The 14395-nt window shown below is 57.0% G+C and overlaps 4 protein-coding genes across 5 annotated transcripts; 3 read left to right on the top strand and 1 right to left on the bottom strand.

The window, feature by feature from the left end:
• Positions 1-1889: 1889 nt before the first annotated feature.
• Positions 1890-3615, top strand: IUM83_05369 (uncharacterized protein; the record flags this gene model as incomplete). Of its 2 annotated transcripts, none has more annotated exons than XM_067929503.1 (2): positions 1890-3537; positions 3608-3615. In XM_067929503.1, the coding sequence occupies 2 exons, from the start codon at positions 1890-1892 to the stop codon at positions 3613-3615; spliced, it is 1656 nt and encodes a 551-aa protein (XP_067799630.1). The 2 variants fall into 2 exon arrangements, with proteins under 2 accessions (XP_067799630.1, XP_067799629.1); XM_067929504.1 differs by lacking the exon at positions 3608-3615 and having other exon boundaries at positions 1890-2434; positions 2487-2532.
• An 859-nt stretch (positions 3616-4474) lies between these two features.
• On the bottom strand, positions 4475-7104 carry IUM83_05368 (Long-chain-fatty-acid--AMP ligase FadD29; the record flags this gene model as incomplete). Its single annotated transcript, XM_067929502.1, has 4 exons — positions 4475-6563; positions 6640-6707; positions 6802-6858; positions 7048-7104. 4 exons carry the CDS (start codon positions 7102-7104, stop codon positions 4475-4477), a joined length of 2271 nt encoding a protein of 756 aa, XP_067799687.1.
• Positions 7105-7311: 207 nt separating this feature from the next.
• IUM83_05367 (uncharacterized protein) lies at positions 7312-9148 on the top strand (the record flags this gene model as incomplete). The annotated part of the gene is made up of 3 exons (XM_067929501.1): positions 7312-7597; positions 7672-8172; positions 8244-9148. The coding sequence occupies 3 exons, from the start codon at positions 7312-7314 to the stop codon at positions 9146-9148; spliced, it is 1692 nt and encodes a 563-aa protein (XP_067799484.1).
• A 650-nt stretch (positions 9149-9798) lies between these two features.
• On the top strand, positions 9799-10248 carry IUM83_05366 (Cysteine-rich protein; the record flags this gene model as incomplete). The annotated part of the gene is made up of 1 exon (XM_067929500.1): positions 9799-10248. The coding sequence occupies one exon, from the start codon at positions 9799-9801 to the stop codon at positions 10246-10248; it is 450 nt and encodes a 149-aa protein (XP_067799640.1).
• Positions 10249-14395: the final 4147 nt, after the last annotated feature.

Here is a 14395-nt window from a genome sequence, read left to right as displayed (position 1 = left end):
TCTTGCTGTGGGGATCTCGCGGCGCAACCCCAAAGTGAAGCATGCAAGGACAGATTTATTTCGCCTCGACACAGTTACAGATGAATGTCCTGTTAGACAAACGACGCAATTTTTCGTGGCGTCACTCGTCAACTTTCTATGCTGTGCTTTGTATCCACCGTGCATTCCCGTCTTACAACTCGGCTGGAAATTCCAGCCTGGAGTTCAACAGATCAAGACAATTCGTCTCGTTTTCTGTCTTGGGCTAATAGTATGCCACTTCTGCTTGTAAACGCTGCGCACACTCGTGGTTTGGACGCTCAGTGACTGAGCCTCAGTCTCTTCGTTTACTATGTCCGTGGCAAGGCGCGGCCTCACCCGGCGAGCAATGGACGACCTACAGTTGGTATGCGTGTTGCTCCGTCCTCCAGTTTCTTTGCCGTTGTTGTTGCAGTTGCATCCTGCAATTGTGGTTCTCTCGTTTTGAGCTAGCCTGTGCGTGTGTTGAGTTGTTGCAACGCAGGCTGGAGCTGCTGGGCTTCATCTTGATGGTCTACGGCACACTTGCGGTAAGTCCTGGGTGGCTACTTTTGTTGAGCCTAGCTCAGTGTACATATCTTGATGAGTCCTTTCAATAGCAACGTTGTCTGGTGATCAGATAATCTGTGCAGTGTCCCCATGTGCCTGACTTCTCTCTCCTTGTGCCGTACAAGCAGCTAACCCGCCTGCCCGTGTCGAAGCTCTACGACGCCACCAAGTCTCCACCCTTCAAGGGCAGCCAGCACAAGCAGAAGTGAGCAGTGCAGAGTCCATGCAAGCAGCAACTTGCTGTCACGGTGTCAGCCAGTGTCTGTACTGCTTGTCTCACAAGTCGCTTGGCGCGGGACAACGTGGCGAGATCAGCGGCGGCACCTTTACACCCGGGAACGGCGCGCCGTGCCGTAGCCAGCTTGGTACATGTAGCGTGATAAGACGGTTGCCACCGCTGGCGGCGACTCGAGTCGACGCTATTGCGTGCGTCGCTCAAGCAGCGTGCGCGTTGCGGCGGCGCAGGGTCAGACCCGGGACAGCTGCGGCCGTGTTGCCGCCTCGGTCCTTATCCGGCCGGCGCGCGTCGAGCATGACGCCCCGGTCTCTGCACTGATGGCGATAAGCGCAAAGTCGTGCTAGGACTGTCGTCAGGGCAATAGGTCAAGCGCACTGCGGATGCGGCTTTGCCGGGGCATTCACTCTCACAAGATTTATATAGGCGATACGTGATGTCCTCACGGCCTTTCCCGTGTTGCCATGGAGTTTGCTCGGTTTCGTTGCGCGACGGTGGTGCCCGGGATAGGTTCTGGGGAAGGGCGGACGACCTGTGAAACCAGATGCTCCCGTTACATGCACTGTTTGCGCGAGGACGAAAGGAGCGCTTGGATTTCTTGTTTAACTGTAACACTGACAGAGCGGACGACGGCAAAACCGATACACCTTCGGTTTCCGATGCAACAGAAGCAACGGGGCCTCCGTCCTGCACGGCGGGCTTGCCGCCGTAGCAGCATCCCACCGCGAGCGCTGCGCAGGTATTGGGGCGTCCAGCCTGCCTAGTGCTGTCTGCCCCCCTTTGCTGTCCTGCTTCATGGCTGTGCAGTACTAAAGCTCTACGTTCGGCCGTCCCTCCTCCATTGGTCCAATATCCGCTCATTATCCACCAATGGCCACGAACGGCATTCGTATATAGCCGGGGAGCAAGGCCCTCGTCCCCCCCACCTGGCTCTCCAGCGACCGGCTCCCTATTCCACTTGCTGACCGGAGCGCGATCGGCCACACTCTATCTCCCGGCACCAGGCAGCCAGAGTGAGCGCCCCGCAGGCAGCAGACAGCCAGCCCCCCCAGCCAGACACACAGACACAGAGAGAGAGACGGCGGCCATGAGCAACGGCGTGGGCTTCACCGTGTTCCAAGTGCCGGGCGCCAAGGCCTCCAAGCGCTCCACCGCGGGCGCACGACTGGGCGGCGGGCCCGTGCTCTCGAGCGCCGGCAGCTCGCACAGCCTGGGCGAGCCCTACGCCGCGTCGCCGCACCTGGGCAACGCGTCCGTGGCCAGCTCCGCCTCGAGCTCGTCGCTGCTGGCGCAGCAGCGCGGCCAGCGCAACAGCGCCACGACCTTCGCGGCCTTCCAGCCGCCCGGCGGCCTGCAGCCGCTCTCGTCGCAGAGCTCGGGCATCACCACGTCCATCGGCGCGCCCTACGCCGGCACGTCCGGCAGCATGGGCAGTCACAGCTCCACCAGCAGCAACTCGGGCCTGGCCGTGCCCATGGGCGTCGGCATCGGCTTCAAGGCCGGCGCGGGCGACGAGGAGCCCCCGCGCGGCGGCTCCAGCTGGATGCGCACGGGCCGCGTGATCCGCGTCAAGGACTCGGGCGACAGCTTCCGCTTCCCGCTGGACAACGAGCACCTGCCGACGTCCAACGTGTCGGCCGAGCAGTTCGAGGCGCTCAAGACGAAGCTGCAGGCCGCGGCCGAGACGCACGTCAACTCGCCCGCCACGTGGCTCGACAACCCGAGCCTGAGCCCGCAGTACCGCAACCAGAGCTGGAAGCCCCACCTCGAGAAGAAGAACTGCGTCATCTACCGCCAGAAGGAGGCGGCCGACGCCAGCAATCTGCAGCGCAAGTCCATCCTGCGCGCCAAGCTCGACACGTCGCTCGAGGAGCTCGAGTACGCCGTCAACTGCGCCACCACGGAGGACGAGCGCGCCTACATGGCCCACTGCTACCAGGACAGCTTCCTGGACTCGGCCGTGCTGCAGGTGCACGAGAAGGCCTCGGCCGACGACCCGTTCCGCTTCATGGGCATCAAGTGGCTCGCCTTCCAGAGCTCCGTGGACTCGGTCTTCAGCTGCCGCGACACGCTCGTGGTCGAGTTCTCCAAGACCATGGAGGACGCCAAGGGCCAGAAGGTGCTGGTCAAGGTCCAGCAGAGCGTCACCATGGCCGAGTGCGACGGCAGCGAGCGCAACTTTGGCTTCTCGCGCACTTCCGGCACCTGGGTGTGGCTGTTCCGCAGCATGGGCCCGTCCAGCGGCAAGGTGGACATGTCTGTGTTCTCGGAGGACCGCTTCGATAGCAACCGCAACACGCCGAGCTGGTTCGCGAACCGCGTCGTGTCTACGCTGTATACTGTGGCCATGCACCACTCCACGGCTGCGGACGCCAAGTTCCTTGTGCGCAGCCGGATGATCACAGACAAGGCGTGGGTGCCCAACAACGAGCGTCCGGCGTGCTCCGTATGCTTCAAGAGCTTTAATTTGCTGCGCTCGCGCCACCACTGCCGCGTTTGTGCCGAGATTATGTGCGGAGCCTGCACCATCGAGCTCGGCATCCAGGCTAGCAAGTTGCCTTCCGGAATGCTGCCTGAGACGGGCAACAGCTTCATCGTCAGCGTAGAAAAGTTTTGCCTCAAGTGTATAAACAAGGCCCGGCAGGAGCGCCGCAGTGCTCTTGCCGCCAAGAGTGCCGGCGTCGACCTCGCTGACGAAGGCTTCGACGAGAACGTGCCCTCGGCGTACGCCTCTCGTGCTAGTGAAGTGTTCTACGGCCAGGTGCCTCCTGCGCGCGGCTCGCTCTCCGACCACTCCGCCGATAGGGACCTGAACTCGCAGCAGAACCACTCCTTTGCGTCTTCATCTTCGTCTACAAGCTCACTAGGAGGAGCCAGCGGCACGAGTGGAGACAAGTCGGGCATTTCGTACGCCGGTTGGTCTACGAAGGTTCTTTCTGCTATCAACCGTGAGAAGCCCGCGGATGGTGCTAAGGAGCAGTCGCTGGTGACTCTTACATCGGCAGGCAGCAGCAGGAACTTGGATATTGGTGCCGCGCGTAACGGGCGGCAAGGATCGGGTGACCGACGACGGCACAACTCGGACGCGTCGGGCGCGTCCACTAGCATCAGCTCGCAGAGCGATCGCGGAAGCAACTCCGTTTCGGACGTCAAGAACCGGAAGGACACCACCGACGCGGTTGTGCTGCTCGAGGAACCCGACCAGGTGCAGAACATTACGCCGCTGCCGACGTCTTTCACAAAAATGGAGGAGCAGATCGCAGCACAGCAGGCGCTTTTACGATCGATGTTTATTGAGGGCAAGAAAATCATGGAGCAGCAGCAAGCGTACGCCGGACAAGTGCACCCCGCGCAGCAGCAGCGTTACATCAACCAGATGCAGCCACCCGAGAGCGTGGAGAGCAAGGCACCACTCGCACTGCCGCCGTCCTCGGCTTCTATCGAGTACATTGACTGAGCAAGCTTTACGAATCCCACCCATCGTTAGTTGGTTGCTGTCGTGACTCTGTTAGCTCAGTTCCTTGCATTTTGCATCGCTACGATACCGTTCGCGTCCACGTCCAAAGTGCTCCTGTAATAAACATTTCCGTCTAACCCACTACACCTTCGACCAACGCGTTGTCTGTCTGAGCGTGTTATGGTGTCATGAATCTTTGCTGCACTTAATCATATCTAGCACGCAATGCATCCACAGAAAAGCTTTTGCTTCGGGGCGCCAGTAGAGCTTGCACCTCCTGTCCTGCCGGACGCACCGCCGCACAACCCAGCATGCAGACTCGCTAGTGTTGTCGCCTCTCCATACAACAACTCCTCCTCGACGTGCACCTGGTACTTCTGCGCAATAACGCCTTGAAGCTGCGTCAGTGCCATCGAGTCCAGACCGAGTTCTTGTAGCGGAGTGTTGTTATTAATTTGAGCGGGCTCGACACCGAGAGTTTGGGCGAGTTCGTTGACCAGGAACGCGTGCACTTGGTCCGGCGGAACCCCTGTGATCACGGACGGCAGGTTCGACTTCGCGGTGCCACCGTCGGTGGGGGCAACACGGGGTCCGTTGACATTTCGATCCATCGTCTCGCCAGCCACAGCTTCATCGCCCCCATCATCCTCGACCGGGATTTCGGCAATCATATCCTCATTGCGGTAGAGTTCATCCAAGGCCTTGTCTTCAAGAGCTTTCTTGCACCGGGATCGCGAGATCTTGCCGCTTGTCGTCTTCGGGATTGTACGAGGTGCCAACAATACGACTAGCGTCACCTTGACACCATGTTCGCGTGCAATACCACTGCGGATCTTCCCACACAGGCTGGCCTTGCTAGTCATCGCGGGATCACGCAACTCCGCCACTACGGCCAATTTTTCTTCCTCCTCATTGCCTCCAGCTACGTACGAGAACGCGGCGCAGCATCCTGGTCGCAGCTCTTCATGGGTCTCTGCGGTTGCCTCCAGGTCCTGAGGGTAGTGGTTACGGCCACGAATGATCACCAGGTCCTTCATGCGGCCGCAGATGAAGAGCTCATCGTTGTAAATCACACCCAAGTCGCCCGTCCTCAGATAGGTTTTGCCATCCACACCACCAGCAATCTTAGCCTGGAATGCCTCAGCAGAGAACTCATGCATCTCATCGCCGTAATAACCTTGCGCCTTCGACGCGCTCGAGATCCATACCTCGCCAGTCTCACCTTCAGGCTTCTCCTGTCCAGACTCCGCATCAACAATGCGAACGTCAATACCATAGTCCTTTCGCGAAGGTACACCGCAGCCAATCATCTCCTTTACGAGTCCTGCTGCGCTCGTCTTCTCCACCACTCGGAAAATGCGGTCACGCTCTAAGGCCTGCTTGTCTACCCACAATCGCTGGTTGCCGCCGCCACAGACGTAAACCGTGTGCTCTGCAAGGCCGTATGTAGGCTTCACAACTCCATTGGGGAGTCCGAAAGGTGAGAAAGCACGATAGAAGTTGTCGATGGCCTCGCCTTGAATAGGCTCAGCGCCATTGATCATGTGTTTTACGCTAGAGAGATCCACGTGCTCACCACTACCAAGCCCAGCGGTAAGGCGGTCGGACTTTCTCGCAAGAAGTGAATACGCGAAGTTGGGCGCTTGTAGGTGTGTGGCGCGGTGCTTGGAAACAAGGCGAAGCCACAGGCAAGGGTCACGAATGAAGCTGAATGGAGACAAGTACACACCCGTTCCACCATTGAAGATGGTGCCCAGGTAGGCGCCGATAAGACCCATATCGTGATACTGCGGCAGCCACGACACCACGACCGTGTCTCGCCCGGCATGAAGCGCCGAGCTGATCGTACGCAGGTTGTGGTTCAGATTACTGTGCGAGAGCACCACTCCCTTGGGGGCCGACGTGGAGCCCGAGGTGTACTGCAAAAACGCCGTACTGTCAGCCGAAGGTGACTGCGTAAGCCAGTGCTTGGCTGGGTCAATTCCCTTGGCATCCACCAAATCGTCCGTAACGACCCAGGACAAGTGCTCCGGCCATTGCGCCGCACCTGAAAACGTAACTTTCTCCTTGATAGCCGAGATCTTCTTGATGTTGTAGTACATGGAGCATGTGAGCGCCGTCTTGGCCTGGCAGTTCTGCGTCACGGACATGAACATGCTGATGTCCTTCTTCATCTTGCGCGGGTCGGGAGGGTACACAGGAACCGCCACAACCCCGGCCTTCAGACAAGCCAAGAAGGCCACGATGAAGTCTAGCCCCGGGGGATACACCAACAGCACTCGGTCTCCCTGCTTCAGCCCCAGCCTAAAACCATCCAAAAGGGGAGGTAAACATCAATTTTCCAGCTCATCAGGCCAAAAAGGCAGGGACCAGCACCAACCCTTTGCTGTGCTGCTGTGTGGAGGCGACTACAAGTCCCGCGAGGTTCTGCACACGCTTGTTAAGCTCCTAAAAACGGCATTTTTCACCAAAGTATCAGCTAAATGGACAGAGTCGTTACTCGACTTCTAGCGAGCTCTGGGCGGCGAGCAAGGCTGCATACCGCGCAGGTGAGCGACGCCGTCACGACGCCCTTGTCGTCCGCGAACGACATCATTGTCTGAGGCAGCAAAACCCACAGACACGAGGGCCACAGACACGTTAGACTCAATTGTCATGGAAAAATCAGACCGTTAGAGCTCTCGACGCGGTTTCCGGGGCTGCAGAGCAGCTTTGGGCCTCGCAACTTCGCACAGAGGAAGCTATGCGTCTTGGCTCTGTGGTGAGGCATCGCGCGGCGACAACGGACCTTGGTGGGCGTCTCGGCCGCCCATTTCTCCACGCGCTCGAGCAGCTCCGACGACATCGCGGCGCAGTACAAAATGGACCAGGTAGGGTTGAGGAGCCAGCGCGCTTTGGTATCGGGTCTCGCAGGCTCAGTATTGGATTATTGTGTCTCGCAGATAGATTATTGTATTAAAGGGGGGGGGGACGCCGCTTCAACGTCAGCAGCCAATCAGTGACGAGCAGAAACCGCCGCGTCCGTTCGCGCGCAACGCGGCCACAGTCGATCATGCGAGCTGATCCCGCGGTCTCCCAGCGACTGCAGCAGGCCGCGGAGCAGCTCCAGGCCGCCATCCAGAGCGCCAGAAAGAGGAGGCACTCTCGCGACGATGTGGGCGCGAGTCCCAGTGGAAAGTCGTGGCGGCTGGCGCCGACGGTGATGCTGGCGCCTGAGGAGGACGAAGAGGTTCGCCGAGCAGGGGTGGCTGGCGTCAACTACGATCATCAGCAGAGCTCGGATGATGAAGTCTGCTCGGTTGGGACGTCGCTCGCGTCAGGATCGACGCCGCAGTCGCGTACGGAGGCGCAAACGATGGTGCGGGTAGCGCAGTATTGACGTATTGACGTTTTCTGTCTGCCATGTATGCAGCAACGAAAGCAGAGCCTGAAGTAAGAGGAGCCGAGGGCTTGCAAGAAAGCAAGCTCGAGGTAGGCTCAGTGGAGCGAGGCATGCGCAAGGCGTTGGACTGGGTGCAGCGCGACGTAGAGAGGCAGGCACGAGAAAACCGAGCCGTTCGAGAGACTGTGGCCCGAACGATCCTCGACATTACCGACATCATTGCGGATTTTGTGTCTCCTGATGCAGCAAATTTGCTGCACCATACTGCAGCAGCAGCGACCGGGGCGTCTCCGGAAGAGATGGATAACAACGCGGCCTCTCTCCAACTGGTACCGGACAAAGTGGATGAGCTGGTCGTCCAGTGGGAAGACGCATTGATTTCTTGGCGAGAGCAGGGTCTTGTTGCGAAGCAAGAACTTATGGAGGCGTTCACCACTTTTGAAGAGGAATGTGTGGCGCGGATGGAAACTACTGAAGCATCGCATAGGTCAGAGCAAGAACGACTGGCGCGCGAGACCAACGCTCAACAGAGTAAGTTCCGCAAACGGCGTACTTACTCCTGTGGCTTATCGGTCACTAATTTTTGTCTGTACGTTGACCAGTGAATTACGAGGACCGCATGAGCAACCTCACAATGAAGCTCGAGAAATCTCAGCGCGAAATTCAATCGCTTGAATTACACGTGTCTGAACTATCATCGCTGCTAGCCATAGCAACTGCTTATACGAAATCGTGTGACGCAGCTACAAACACAAGCGAAATCGAATCCCAAGAAGAGAGTCTGCAGCAGCAAGTACTGGCCTTCGCTGCTCGTGCAGAGTCGTCAGAGCTGTACGCCTTGAACTGCGAAGCCTCCCTTAGGGAGCAAAGTCAGCGTGCAAGTGAAGCGGAGAGTCGATTGCATATGCTGCTTGAAGAGTACCATGCCCATCAGATGCAACAACATCATTCGCACAGAAGTGTGGTGCCCAATGACGCATTGCAGTCGTATCATCAAAAACTGGAACTGCTCGAAGGTCGCATGCAAGATGTTCTGCAACAAGTCGCTTGCGATCACGAGCAGTTCGAGTACGAGCAAGCCAAATGGGCGCTCGAGAAGCGGCACCACCGCGAGAAGTATGACGAAGTGCTGGACGCCAGCGTCAAAGTGCTCAAGGTACTAATTATCCGCGAGAAGCTGATCAAGAAGCACGAGCGGACGCAAAAGCGGCAAAGCGAGGAGTGTCAGGACAGACAGCTTGAACTCGCATGCCACGCTGCGTCGTTGCAAGGCATGGCAAATGAGTTGATGCAACTGAGCGCTATGGTTTTGCTGGTCTTGCAACAGCTCGCAGTGCTGAAAGCGAATGCGAGCCAATCCCAAGACAGCTGGGCGTTACCGGCCAAACCCGTGCAGATGAAATCGCTGATCAAGCGTTTGAAGAAGATTGAAGCTGCGCTGGGCCGGCGCGATTGGGCGTCACTGGCAGCTTCAGTGTCCAGCGCGAAAGTCTGTCCGTACAGCTAGCTGATTAGCACGCTGATTTTTTGAAAGGCAACACTGACTAAAATGCATCCACCACCGGCACGTACGGGTGCAATCACGGGTTACCACTCGAACTAACGCAGCACGTCAAACGTAGAAATTGCTGGGAATAGGATTTCTGGGTTCGTCGAGACGCGTTTTTGCGTTGCTTTTGGTTGTGCTACTACCGCAATGCACCATGGCGTGCAGAGGCTTTCAGAGTGCTGAATGTACGACCCTAATAACAGCGAATACTGCGCGGACGTGTGCTCCGAGGGTCGTTGCCCCGAAAGCTCCACGTGCGAACTTCACGAGGTGCAATGCATCAGGGCTTCGTGCCCGCCACCCAGGACACCAACTAAGGAGGCCAGTAGCAACTGTAGCTGGGGGGGGGGGGATCCAAAGCAATGAACGTACGTTGAAAGTATTGAGCACGTTTGATCTACCAACGGTAAAGGCTGTAGTCTTCTGGTTGAAGCGGCCCGGCACATATGAGCGAAACTTCTTGTCGGACCGTTTTGCTGTTCGAACGAACGTGAGCAATGGGTTCGCGCCTGCACCCGCATACCTGTCGGCGCGGCGAGGAAGCTAGAGCACTTCATTTCCCAATTCTGTGACCGAGCGAATACTCCCACCGTCCAAGATAACTGAAGATGCACGGGCTCAGAGTCTTCGCTGTGCTGCTGGTCGCACTCGCCGCCGCTTCGGGTAACGCCACACAGGACGCTGCGGTCTGCAATCTGGACTGCGTGAAGGGGGACAAGTGCGTGATAGCGAACGGCAAAGCCAAGTGCGTCCCTATTGACCCACTGTGCAACCTGGACTGCGTGAAGGGAGACAAGTGCGTGGTGGAGAACGGTAAAGCCAAGTGCATCCCCATTCAGCCGGAATGCACCAAGAAATGCCCCAAAAACGAGAAGTGCCACATCAACGCTGACAACTCCCAGTGCTGCGTCAGCCCCTGCGCGACGAAGCGCTGCGAGTCGGGCTACACTTGCCACGTTGACCAAGTGCAGTGCTTCCGCGCGCCGTGCCCGCCCATCGCGGTCTGCAAACCCGTCAAGAAGGGCTACGGCCTGCGCGCTCTCAACGAGGAAGAGTAGGTAGGGGGCAGAGGTCTTGATTCGATTCGTTTGATTGATACCGGTAACACTTCAATGTAAAGTGCCCTGTACGAATCCCCCCCCCCCCCGTGTAGTTTTGGTGCTCGATTTTTGAGATGTTGAAAGTAAGTCGAGCCTGGAGAGATTGGTGGTGGCGCCGCCACCCCCGGCAAAGTTTAGGTTTTGGACAGCTGGGTTGTCCGCTCGCAATGGCCCGGGATTTGCGCCTCGCCGGTTCTCTATTGGCACACACGAAAGCCGGCTTTCGTGAAAGGATACATGCACCTGGTCGGGAGCGTGTTGAGGGAAGCACAATTCATCGGATGGGGACGGAGAGGCGTGCTTGGAGCCTTCACCGCGAGTGAGCCGTGGGCCCATTTTCCAATCTGCTCGCTGCGACGCACCTCCACCCAGCACCCTCCCGCTCGAACAGCACCATGGTCTTCTCCTCCGCGATCTTCGGCGTGGCGGCGCTCGCGTCCGCCTTCGTTGTGGCCCCCACCGCCGCCGCGGACCAGCCGCTCCCCTGGGACGGCCGCGGATACGACCTGACCGTGGACACGCTGACGGACAAATACCTGACGCACATCCTGACCATGCGCAACAACGGCACGGACGGCAAGGTGTCGGACTACGTGACGGTGACCAAGGACGGCCGCTCGCCGGGCTTCAACGGCGACACGGGCGTGATCGACATCGCCGTGGACTCGAAGGCCATCTTCAAGACGCAGAACAACTTCCGCCGCTCGGAGCTGGTGCAGAACATCGCGGGCAACACGAAGGGCACGACGTTCTTCCGCACGAGCGTGATGAAGGAGGAGGCGTTCCTGAACCCGTACGCGTGGCAGATGATCTTCCCGAGTCGCACATCTTCGAGATCCGCGTGGACGCCACGGCGAGCCCGGCCAAGATCATCTACCTGAACAACGGCACGTGGGACGCCAAGTGGGAGACGGAGTTCGTACCGGGCACGTGGTACAATTTCGGCATCGGCATCTCGGCCGCCAAGTCGGGCAACGGCTCCGTGCTGGAGTTCTACACGAGCGAAGGCGACAAGGACCTGGCGCTGAAGGCCACGCACGAGACGGTGACGGAGTTCCCGTCGACGTACGAGTTCCACATCGGTCTGCTCACGCTGTCGGACGACGGCAGCGACCCCAAGATGAATGCCAAGCAGGATATCGTGTCGTACAACGGCGTGTCGGTGGAGGCCAAGGTGTCGACCTCGGCGTCCGCTACTGTTTCGTCGAAGGCTACGAAAACTGCTGTGGGCCCCGCCACCAAGGCAGTCAAGACGCCTGCTACCCAAAACGAGACCCCTGTTACCCAGAACGAGGCCCCTTCCGTCGCTTCAAAGACCTACACTTTCTCGAAGCAGGGCATTTAAGTGCTAGGAAGCATACCCAGCCTATCTCAGCTACTTATCTTTCGCTGAAATAAATGTCATTGTTTGTTTTTTGGTGTCGTCACCACCGATTGTTTGATGCTGATCTGAAATCGGTGATCTCATTTATTGCTGAATAGTCAATTGAGCTCAGCATCACAACTTGAGTGGTAAAGCTGGACTTGTTGCTCTCTCGTCGTCGTAGATCTTGTCTATAAAGCGAGTTTGCATACTACTAGTACTACGTAGTAGTACATTATTTCGTATCTCTTCTCATTTTCCAGTACAATGGGGTCAATACTATAGCGGACATCTTCACACATAAGTGCTTCACGCAATACCGTGCAAGGATGGGCTTGGAGGATTGAAAAGGTTCAGAGAACCAATCCTGTATTGAGCTAGAAAAACTGACTCGGCAGATCCGCGGTAGCGGAGGCTTTTACTGCTGATGCCTCGCGCGACGCTCACACTTGTTTTGACCGCAGAGCAGACATTTATGACGTTATATTTCCCCCTCCTGATTCCAGACTGAAGTTCTGGCAAACGATGGAATCGATGACCACGTTCTCAATCCTGCCTACATAAGTGTTGTCAGCCGCGGTTTGCAGGTCTGCCTGAAAAAATCTGCTCCAGAGTAGAATTCAGGAAGATATAGGTATCTACTCAACTTGCGTTTCTGGCGTTTGCTACTGTAGTAGTAGAAGGCATTTTATTTGGTTTTGGCCATTAAAATCCTGACGGTGGGCAATTATCTTCTTCTGTGACTACCTCTTTCGTGTTCTCGATGGTGTCTCGTTTTGCTGGTCTTCACGCCGGGCACTTCCCGATAGTCTGGACACCTGGACCAGTTCGTCTAACCAGTCTGGGTTAATTTTGGACAAGCACTGCCGGATGGCCAGGGGCTCAGCTCCGGAGCTGCAATCGAAACACAGCTGCAACTTGCCGCATTGGTTGCTCGATTAGTACAGATGATGATTATGACAGGTTGTTCGTCGCGTTGTGGACATCATTGCGATGGTCACACGAGGGAGCTCCTTTACCCCCAGAGAAGAGCTTTCTCGCAGGACAACCGGTGGTTCAAGGCAATGGGCAGTCATGACCGCCAAAACCTTGAGTCGTTTGCTCCACGAAGCTCAAGACTTCTTGGGCTAGAGGGTGCCCTTGCATGAATGTTGAGTGCAGCCGTAGAGGCGTCACCGCTCCATCAAGCCTACCATCGCGTGCCCTGCATTCGCCATAATCGATCAGTATCGACACTTGCTCATCCCTTGTACTGTATAGCGTGTCCTCCGTGAGTCCTAGGCGTACGTTGGTACACTGTAGCCTCGAGCGGTCAACGCAGGTCAGCAGAGCCCATGACGAACTCGATGAAATCGACGCTCGAACGGCGAACTCAATCGCCTTTAGACCCGCAATTCATAGGCCTTGCAATCCAGCCCTTCAGCATTCTGGTGCCTTTCGCAAGCGTTCACGCTCAACCCTCGTGTTGCAAAGCTTCGTTGGGTATCGCGTTACGTGGTGCAGCTTACTTTGTGGCCTTCTCTTCCATTTGAGTGATCCCCACCTTACCGCCGGATAGCCTGGCGGAATTCGGGGATTGAGGGCTTGTAAGAGTTGAAGGCATCACGCACGCTTCTTCGGTCCCATCCGATGCAAGTCCGCTTCAATCGGTGCCCACCCATACATGCGGCATTGCCGCCGTGATGGCGTGCTTTGCCGACGTCTCCAGCCAGGTGATAGCTTCAAGCCCGATTAGTTGTATCCTGTCTGCGAAAAGCAGAGGCTCTCGAGTCGTCGTCGCCTCGACCTCTCTTGTGCAGGACAAACAGTGCAAGTTGATGCGCGCATGAGCGACTTTGTGCCGTCATATATTACAGACCATCATTTTACTGACGACAAATCCGACACCGTGTCGGCGACACGTCTGCTGTTGTGAGCGCCAAAGTCCAGCGTCACTCCAGCTACAGTGCGACCCCCCGTTTTCGAGGAGGGTGGACCATAAAAGAAACGAGAGGGTAATAAACTATGCCATGGACATTAAAATGATTTGCTATTTGATACTGTATTTCACTTAATCCGGGCCTTATAAATGAAGCCTGTGCGGCACCAGCAGTTGCGAATAGTTCATCGGAGATCTTTTAAAGCCCTCAGAGCAACACTTCATTGCGGAGAAGAGATCCACAGTCTTATACCATGTTGGCGCTAAGACAAAGTTCGTGTTTCTGAGTTAGTGTCAGCGTAGTGTATCAGGAGGGGCGACGCAACATTTGTACGACACAGAAATGTTTAATGAGAGCAGGGGTATGAAAAGGTCTATGCACCCGAGTTTAAGTCAATCTCGGAGAACGTGTCATCCCTCCCTTGATACAGGGAAAACCTTTGAAAACGGAGATGTGCACGCCACCAGTCCTATCCCAAAAGCTATCATCCGAGTGCCTCCGAATGTGCGGAGTATTATTTCTAAGCGTTTATTAGAGGTCAGCAGCCACGAAAACGGGGGGGGGGGGTCGCACTGTAAGAGCGGCTCGCTTCGTGGCGTTGGGCTTTCGGTGCTCTACGTCTGGCTCTGGCGACCTCGCGCGCACTCAGATGGAGATTGGCAGCAGTCGAGAGAACCGACAGCGCGAGGCTTCCAGCGAATGAACGCTGGTGCAAATCCCCGACCATGGCAGCTTGACAGACCCAGCCTGCTTTGTCGGAAGTGTCTGCAGGCCCAACCTTTTCCTGGAGGTGACAGCGCCACCGCCCGAACAGCTTGACAGC

The sequence above is a fragment of the Phytophthora cinnamomi genome (genome assembly GCF_018691715.1).
Source record: "Phytophthora cinnamomi strain GKB4 chromosome Unknown Contig4, whole genome shotgun sequence".
In the NCBI taxonomy this organism is placed as follows: domain Eukaryota; phylum Oomycota; class Peronosporomycetes; order Peronosporales; family Peronosporaceae; genus Phytophthora; species Phytophthora cinnamomi.
The sequence above is the reverse complement of the archived record's forward strand: the minus strand, read 5'-3'. Positions and strand labels throughout refer to the sequence as shown.